Source organism: Perkinsus marinus (genome assembly GCF_000006405.1).
Source record: "Perkinsus marinus ATCC 50983 genomic scaffold scf_1104296958234, whole genome shotgun sequence".
NCBI classification, from domain to species: Eukaryota; Perkinsozoa; order Perkinsida; family Perkinsidae; genus Perkinsus; species Perkinsus marinus.
Window position 1 is genome coordinate 925,878 of NW_003206847.1, and position 8,547 is coordinate 934,424.

General features: G+C 47.0%; 2 protein-coding genes across 2 annotated transcripts; both read left to right on the forward strand.

Annotated features, from left to right (window-relative positions):
- Nucleotides 1–474: 474 nt before the first annotated feature.
- Nucleotides 475–6,086, forward strand: Pmar_PMAR006302 (hypothetical protein; the record flags this gene model as incomplete). The annotated part of the gene is made up of 25 exons (XM_002774628.1): nucleotides 475–578; nucleotides 623–710; nucleotides 793–859; nucleotides 904–1,007; nucleotides 1,051–1,163; nucleotides 1,213–1,301; nucleotides 1,352–1,434; nucleotides 1,483–1,600; nucleotides 1,647–1,735; nucleotides 1,785–1,923; nucleotides 1,967–2,093; nucleotides 2,151–2,340; nucleotides 2,383–2,495; nucleotides 2,536–2,638; nucleotides 2,681–2,767; nucleotides 2,974–3,035; nucleotides 3,249–3,306; nucleotides 3,661–3,770; nucleotides 4,208–4,312; nucleotides 4,769–4,843; nucleotides 5,044–5,188; nucleotides 5,240–5,336; nucleotides 5,382–5,508; nucleotides 5,589–5,908; nucleotides 5,962–6,086. 25 exons carry the CDS (start codon nucleotides 475–477, stop codon nucleotides 6,084–6,086), a joined length of 2,838 nt encoding a protein of 945 aa, XP_002774674.1.
- Nucleotides 6,087–6,615: 529 nt separating this feature from the next.
- On the forward strand, nucleotides 6,616–7,778 carry Pmar_PMAR006303 (conserved hypothetical protein). Its single transcript, XM_002774629.1, has 6 exons — nucleotides 6,616–6,737; nucleotides 6,784–6,858; nucleotides 7,097–7,217; nucleotides 7,265–7,354; nucleotides 7,400–7,537; nucleotides 7,583–7,778. Exons 1-6 carry the CDS (start codon nucleotides 6,649–6,651, stop codon nucleotides 7,646–7,648), a joined length of 579 nt encoding a protein of 192 aa, XP_002774675.1. The 5' UTR covers nucleotides 6,616–6,648; the 3' UTR covers nucleotides 7,649–7,778.
- Nucleotides 7,779–8,547: the final 769 nt, after the last annotated feature.

Here is an 8,547-nt window from a genome sequence, read left to right on the forward strand (position 1 = left end):
GGGGTGAAGGAGGACGGTGCACAGTTGGAGAGGGTTTGTGGGATGATACGCAACCTCATCGGCAACGATTTGACTTATTATGTCTCTAAGATGGGTCAGTACTTGGGTTGGTACGGAGATTTCGGTATCGTTGGGACAGATACGAATGAGCTTCTCACTAAGTACACCAGCCTGTTGAGAACTGATGAGGGAAAGTTCAGTTCACCAAGTGCTGATAAAATCTGACCTTTTCTCAGTGATGATCGTACGCTATTGTTGACAGGTTCATGACAGGTTCAGGCTGGCCAGGCGGATGACTCGAATACACCTCTGGAGGATCCTCATGAGGAACTGAGCGCTGGAGTGGGGTAGTAGTTTTCATTCTCTTATATAACATGACACATTCCTGAGTTTGAAGGGTTATTGTGTTGGTAGTGTGGCACACAGGGCTAGGGAAGGGGCTGTTGTTAGTTGGAGCGTGCTCGGTTGGTGATAATGTCACAAAATGCGGAGTCTAAGGAGATCGCTGAGACTGGTGGAAATGAAGGCATTCGTAGTAGTGATGCCCTGAGGCGGATATTCTCGGAGCGTGATCAGAGGTTGGTGTCGTCGTGGGGGTATTCGGTGGCTATTCTACTTATAGGAAGAAGCTTCGTGAGCAGGGTGTTAAGGTGATGGGCGATTTCCCAGTCAGTGAGGACCAGAGGAAAAGTATTTACTCAGAGGCTAGGGTAGTAGTAGTAGTAGTAGTAGTAGTAGTAGTAGTAGTAGTAGTAGTAGTGGGAGGGGCGTATGTGATGAGGATAAGTGTAGGAAGCAGCAATAAAGGCCGCCCGACCCGACCCCAGCGCCAGCATTAAGCACGATCTGTATACTACTGGTAAGGGGAGGTGTAGGTCTTTAGTGGGGTATGCTTGCATTCAGGAGCTGCGGCCTCGAGTTTCACGTCGACTAGGATGAACCTGGCGTATGATAATGAGTATAGGGAAATGACCGATCTGGAGAAACGAACTATTCTATACGATAAAGTAGAGGTGGGTTGAGTAGTGGTAGGGAGAAGATTCTTTTTAGGTACGGAAGGCCCATAAGAAGGGATATGTGGCGATCACATTGGACCACGGTGGAACTCTGAATTTGGAGCTGCACTGTGACATCGCGCCGCAGACATGTGACAACTTTATACGGTCGGGCATAGCCTCTAGGGCGGAGATGTTACTGTGGTTGTTGGTGTAGGTTGTGCAAGTCGGGTTATTATAATGGAGTTAAGTTCCATAGAGTTATACGCAACTTCATGATGCAGGGAGGCGACCCGGAAGGCACAGGTAAGAGGGCAGTGCATGGAGTGATGTTGTGGATAGTAGTGGAACTTCAGGCAGGGCTGGTAAGAGCGCATTTGAAGGAGGCGCGCCGTTCAGAGATGAGTTCGACTCTAGGTTGACTCACTCAGGGGCTGGGGTAAGCCAAGTAATTGACAATGGGAAAGTTGCATAAATTTCCTGCCAGGTTGTGTCCATGGCTAACTCTGGCAGAGACACCAATCGTTCACAGTTCTTCATAACGTTCAAGTCTTGTGAGCACCTGAACAACAAGCATACCATATTCGGTCGAGTTGTGGGAGGAGGTAACCGTGCCTTGGATTTTCTCGGAAAGTGGGTATTGGGTGGCAGGTGCGGCATTGGACGTTTTAAACGAGACGGAAACGGACCGGAAAGAAAGGCCTATTGATCCCATCAAAATAGTGAAGACGCAAGTGTTCGTAATATCATATATGTTTCCTCTCCTGAGATTAGTGCGTTTTGTGGTAGGTCAACCCGTTTGAGACTATACTTGATGACGAGGCGGCTCAGAAGAAGGAGGAAGAGGATAAGTTGAAGGAGGCTCAGCTACTTCGAGATCGCATGGATGTTATGAAGGACCACCCTAAGAGGGAGTCTACAGGGATTGGTACCTTGCATTTCTGCTTGTGTTCGGCGAGGTGTGGTATTAGGTAAATATCTGTCGGCGACGCACAAGCGTAAATCTCATAGTGGAACTTCGATAGAGGAAAGCAGTGGTCCGGTGCTGGGACAGATGGGCAAGTCTAAGAGGCATAAAGCTTTTGGTTTCCAGGATTGGTGAAGTTAGTAAACTCTCGCGTTGAGTAGTGATCCTACGGCCAAGTCGTTTTTCAGCTTCTTTTCCTTCCGTTCCTCCCCTTTGACCATTCCTGAGTCCGCAGAGCCTGGCTTTGCCGAATCTTATCCCAACAACGAGAATTTCTATATGGACCGTTCAAGAGCCCGTACGGAAGAACGGGCGGCGTATGACAACATGAGTAATTCCGATAAGGTTAAAGCATACCTCTGTAGCGTGTGGAAAAAGGTAGTGTCCATGACTGCGGCTATTGGCATTTTTTTGTGTCAGACGAAATTAGAATGGGAGGTCCTCAAGGTGGCTTGGCCCTGGATTATCCTTGGCATTATATTTCAAATCTTGCATGACTGGGCGCATAACTGGGTTTATTATCTGAGTGGAAAGTAGTGGAGTATTATGCGTTCGCCTTCGACACGCCCTCAGATACGACGTGTATGGCGGACCTGAGAATGCTCTCGTGGACTTCGGTCATATGGCATTCCCTGATATAGATACTCTTACTGTCTCGCCCGAACCAGAGAATCCGGTAGGGATCTCTACTAGTGGGGTTAGGGAAGTGCGGGCTTAGGTACTGTACACTTGTATGATTCTCGCGGTGGCGTTTGCCGTGATAGGGCCTATTTTTGGGGGTCGAGATGACTTCACGCTCATAGGGGTTATCTGGAGAGTTCTCAATGTTTGTGACTTTACTATATTATTCCGATGCATATCTTTTCTGGTCACAATTTTACCGGCACCAGCACCGCACTGTCAAGAGTAGGACCAATTACTTATGCTTTCTGGTGAGGAATTTCTGTCAGGGCTCCTCCGCCTAGCGCCCCATGGGAACCTTTCTTCAACCCACCTACGACTGGCGATCAGGTTTTCTCAGGTTTTGATGTCCAGAACGGCTGTGGAGATCTGGTGTTTAGTAGCCATATGATGTAGGCATTGAAATAGTCCCTTTCAGTGTTGTTGCAATATATACTCGCCCTCCTCAGCTGAGCTCAAGGATTTCCTCACTAATCATAGAAGTTTGTAACTAACATTAAGCATCCAAAAATTCCTCGGAGTTCTCGTATTGTCACCAACATACGTGGTCAACCATGTGCAAATTTTACAACACTGCTTCCTTCCTTATGGAGAGTTTTTCATAGGTACTGTTTGCTAGCAACACTGGTCGTCACTCACTACTCTCGGAGCCTTATTTTCATGGTAGGCGAGAACAGTAGAGGGAATATGGTTATCTTGTTTTCCCCCTAAGGTGATTGAATGGCTGCTGAGTTGTGCCCTTGTATGTTTGATATTGGCGCAAAGATCACATTATACATTGGATGTGTGGGTTAGTTGGTATACAGTTCCTATGGTCTGGATATGCTTCTACCACTTCTTCCCTAACGATCCAGTCAGACATGTTGAATTTTGGAAAGACCAAACTCAACGTGTTTATCTGCCAAGGTCAGATTGTCGTAGATCTTTTTCTTTGCGAGAGCCGCTACTTTGGAGTTAAAGCATGAGTGTTGTTGTTGTTGCTGCTACATTGTTTGATTGAGTGATGCTTGTGTTTAGACAAACAGTGGTTCGAAAGGAAGAGCGAGCGAGAACGAGTTTCGGATCGCCCACGGCAATTATCTGGCCAGGAATCGGCCCGAATATGACCAAAGAATGAAAATAATTATGTATACTGTTGCTTACCACACCTTCATCAACTCGAACTTGGGTCAGCTACTATGCAGGCTCCTTGGATATCTATTCACAACGTACAGGATGATAATTGTCTGTTGTAAAAGTTAACCGCCTTATTCTTTCCTAGCTCAGTTCCTTTGATAGCAAGGTATACATAAGTGTTGAGTTAGCAAACCTGTTTACAAGAACAATTATGTTCTTTCCACAGTGCTCAATTTCGTGTTCGCATCCTTGGACATCCAAGGAACACTCCTTGATGCTCGTATACACTCTTGGTGGTCACAATATTCAAGTTTAATTCCGTTACCATCACGAGAAAGTTGAATAGTAATGATGAGTACAGTTAGTAGGGGGGCCCGCTTTTGAATGGCTGTGTCTGAAGGCAATAGTTTTCATAAAATCACGGGGTTGGTGGTTACCCTGTTGCCAGGCATTTGGACACTAGAGTCGACCGTAACATGGACAAGAGTTGCTTCTCGTCAGTGTATGGGGGCCACACACCAACTTGTTGCGTCAGAGCAACAACGATGGAATGGTATGGCGAGGACAGGGTGCAGACGCGTTGCCTGGTCTGGAGACAAGCGTCACGCGCCACGAAATAGGGCGTTTGTCGAGCAAGACGATTTTCCATTGCCAATCGATACATATGACTTCCAGAGTGAATCACAGGAAGCTTTTTTGGAGTGTGAACGCTCGCATGTCCCAAGAGTAGCGGGCGGGAGGTTATATGGTTGAAGGGAGAAAACAATAGCGGACGTAAATTTTATCGTTGCCTGTTCGAGCTGGTTCACCATAGACAGTCAACATGAAGAAGTTAGTGATGATAGTTTAGTGGTCGGTAATGGACGCCTTTCGGAACTCGACTCACAGTAATGACCGACATGGTGGCGCCAGGAGAGGGTTCACTATGAGAATAGGCGGACAGGGCCGGGGCCCTTCGAATTCGTAGGGAATTCGGCGGAGTGTGGTATGGCGGTTGAGTCTGGGCTAGGTACTACTGTCATGAGTGCCGTAAGAGTATTCCCAGACTAACTGATGAGAACAGGTGCCCTGAATGCAACGGGGGGTAGGTGCTTGTTGGTGCAGTTCGGGCTGAGGTTAGAAACCCACACAGCTTCGAGAAATGAAGTTCTCCATGAGGAAAGTGTTTCTAATGTGATGATGACATTTACATGGGAAACTGATGGAAGAATGTGTTCCTAGCCATGTGGAAAATTCAAAATGAGTTCGGCCTCCCGGGAACATTACAGATTTCTTCAACTAAAGGTTTGTGGAAGCTGCTCGAGTGCCGGCGGATGATATGATGCAAGCATTGATGATGTTGGCTGGGGCGGAGCGGTCTCAGACGGAGGAGAGTTCCAATGTATTGAATAGACGGCAGCAGGATGAGGCCAATCCGTGCACATGCAAAGTAGTGTTGAGAGGAAGCAACGCTTTTGGGAATATTTTGGGGAGATTTTAGGCGTTCATAGAGCGGTTGCCCGTAGCACCTAGACGAGTGAAAACCGAGATGAAGGCGGACGATTTGATAGAGTCGTCAGTCGCGGAGTGCAGTATATGTAATGTTGGTAGTAGTTATGGAGGAGGCAATGGTGGGGTGGTAGGCACTATGGAATTCGAGAAGGAAGATTCTGAGGATGCTCATTGTACTAGTCTACCCTGTGAGCATTTTTTCCATAGGGATTGTTTGGTACCATGGCTAAAAAGAAGTGACTCTTGTCCGGTGTGCCGGTAGGTGGGATCGAACCTGGGCGTTTCGGATGAGAGGTTGACGGCTTAACCATTTGACTATAGGTACAAGTTGCCAACAGACTCAGTGAAGTATTGAGGGAGATAGGAGAGAATGTTGAGGCTGATAAATTAGAATCTGAGCGTCGGCGACGAAATCCTCTCCATGAGTTCATGTCAAGACGGTCTATGATGGGCCGTGGGCCGGAATCCGGTGGTCCCCGCCACCCCAACGTGCGCTGTGACTGCTGTGAAATGTTCCCCATTGTCGGCCGCAACAGATGGAAGTGTGTGCAGTGCCAGGACTATGACCTGTGCGACGGCTGCTATCACGCGTTTATGGATGGCCAGAGGGATATACCCGAACACGCGAGTAGGAGAACGCAGCTGCCGGGAGGGCAAGGTGATTTTTGTATTCTGATATGTCTTAGCGAAGCGAAGTTTTTTCATGTCTAGAACATCACACTTTTCGGTTGATGCGGAGTCCTGTGCCTCGTACGACGGGAAGTCGGGGAGAGCAAGTCGGTGGTGGTGAAGGAGGTAGTGCGTGGGTTGGTATGGCCAAGCACGACTTGGGTTAGGTCCGCGCATTATTACTCTGCACGCTTTACTCGGGCTTATCCAGTCTGGCAACGTTATAGTAGAGCGCAGGGCTGATGGTGACGATGAGGATTTGAGTGGGTGTACTATACGGCTGTTCTCATCGGGTTATGGTTATTCCAGGTCGGTAATAGGAGAATACGGAAGCGTTTTTTTATCTTTTATATATCACTTGATTCGTTTTTGTGGTCGTTCTGATTGGAGTCGTTGTGGATTCACAAAGAGTCCGTTTGTTCGCGGATTGTTCATTCTTCTGTAGCATTGTCACCTAACGATAATCTCGATGTGGATGTCCCCCCGAATTGCACAATTTCTGTCCCCGTCCCGTACTGGTGACAGGCGCGACCTGTCATTTTGCGTGTAACATGATACCATCACTCTCCCTACTACTGAACCATCGACTGCCCGTAGTGCAGGTAGGGTGACAGCTTTACAAGGACCTCGTTATAAATCGTCAGAGTTAGTGGTAGGGTTGCGTTACTATTCGCGGGCAGGAGACGAGTTCTGTTTCTGCAGTGATTGGTTCCTGTTTTCACTGCTACTATGGCGCCTAGTGTAGTATTCGTTCTTGGAGGGCCTGGGGCTGGCAAAGGCACTCAGTGTGACTTGATAGAGAAGGAATATGGCTATGTGTAGGATGGGATGTGGTGATCCTCATGGGAGGTGTGTTTTCCTCAGACATTTGTCAGCTGGGGATCTACTGCGTGAAGAGCGAAATCGTGAGGGTAGCGAGTATGGCGATCTCATTGAGAAGTGAGCCGCGGTTTGAGGGTCTTGGGCTGCTTATGTGGCTTTATAGAAGCTCCTAGGCTATTTCACGCGGTTTTCTCAATGAAAATTCTACTCATAGTGTTGCTGACGAGCCGTCAACAACAGGGACAATTTTCATTGAAAGCAATGACGAAATTGTTTTGTATGAAAATTTTCTCTCCCATATTTTTTCCTATTGGGTTCGCAATAACCCTCGTAGTACTGATGCTCTTTTGTTTAGGTACATTAGAGAGGGCGCTATTGTTCCTGTAGAAATCACTGTTAATTTACTAAAGCGTGCGATGGAACAGCGCGACTGGGAGCACGGCAAGTTCCTAATTGATGGCTTCCCGAGGAATGAGGTTGGAATACGACTGTTGACCCTTCAGAGTGTTAGAGCTTCGCTTAGGACAACCTTGATGGGTGGGAGCGCGTTCTTGGTGGGAAAGTTGATGAAAAATTCTGCCTATTTTTTGATTGCCCTGAAGGCGTTATGGAGGTAGGTGAGTCGAGATAACAGTGCTCGAAAAGATGGCTTTTCCAGAAACGTCTTCTGTCGCGAGGGAAGACCAGTGGGCGTTCTGATGATAATCTGGAATCTATCCGTAAGCGTTTCCGCACGTATGAGGCTGATACGATGCCGATCATTGTGAGGTTCAAGGCTAAGGGAAAGGAAAGGAGGGTAACAGTGGGAGGCTTATATACTCTAGTCGATATGAATAGCTAGGTGAACGCTGACCGATCAGTGGAGGAGGTCTGGTTTGATGTGAAAAACATTTTCGAGAAGATGTAGAAGGGGATGTCCACCTCTGGGCGTGTTCCCGTCTTACTGATTCACCATAGTATTTGTGTATGCATTACACTGAATGGTGGGCTATCGCAGTGCGTGATAAGTAGATGTCGAGGCTGCTGTTCTAACCTCCTGTATAGCGTCTTGTGTTGACCTCGTTAATGTTGGATGGGGAGAAAGCTTCGCACTTTTGTTAGAGTCAATATTGCTATTATCCATCCATAATGTCTAAGACGATAATGACGCCAGAGGAGCAGCTAGAGGATCTACAGCGGCGCTTCCAATTGCTGAGTAGTATATAGGGAGATTTCGGTGGGTTGATAGCTCTGGCTTATGACTCTTTGTTTATGAAGGAATGTGTTGTAAATTTTGGTAATGTTATTCATATCTATATCGCTATTATAATATCACTAATAATCTACTATATGAAGATGACTCGTAAGCTGGAGTCTAGGGTTTCAGAGAGAAGGGGAAATATCAATTATTTTCATTGTTCCGCCCGTTGCTCTGTGGGTTCTGTTTATTGGCTAGATTGGTTAAGGCTGATGAAAGATCACTTGTGCCACGTCGGACGTGTATAATTTTGTTTCCATCAAAAGAACTAAATCGGGGAAGTGGAAGGAGAATGCGATGAGAATAGTTTGGTTTCATCGAGTAGTTGATGATGACAGTAACAAGGAGGACGGAGGAGTAGCAAAATTCCCTCTAAAACGAACTGGGTGGGGAGTCGGTGAATAGATTGAGGGGAGTTGATCGAATCGGTGTCGAGAGTATTGAATTTGTTGGAGGAGTGGTATAATATGTTGCCGTGTGTCAGAGGGTGAGCGCAAGGCTACGTACGAGACGGCTCAGTTGAATATCAAACAAAATAAGGAAATTCTACAACAGATGAAGGATGAAAA

What these genes read in the sequence shown, in the direction of transcription:
- Pmar_PMAR006303 (XM_002774629.1), top strand. Translation starts at nt 6,649, where the DNA reads ATGGCGCCTAGTGTAGTATTCGTTCTTGGAGGGCCTGGGGCTGGCAAA. An exon ending in ATGGCTTCCCGAGGAATGAG is followed by an intron (nt 7,218 to 7,264) that starts GTTGGAATACGA and finishes AGCTTCGCTTAG; the next exon opens with GACAACCTTGATGGGTGGGA. An exon ending in GCCCTGAAGGCGTTATGGAG is followed by an intron (nt 7,355 to 7,399) that starts GTAGGTGAGTCG and finishes TGGCTTTTCCAG; the next exon opens with AAACGTCTTCTGTCGCGAGG.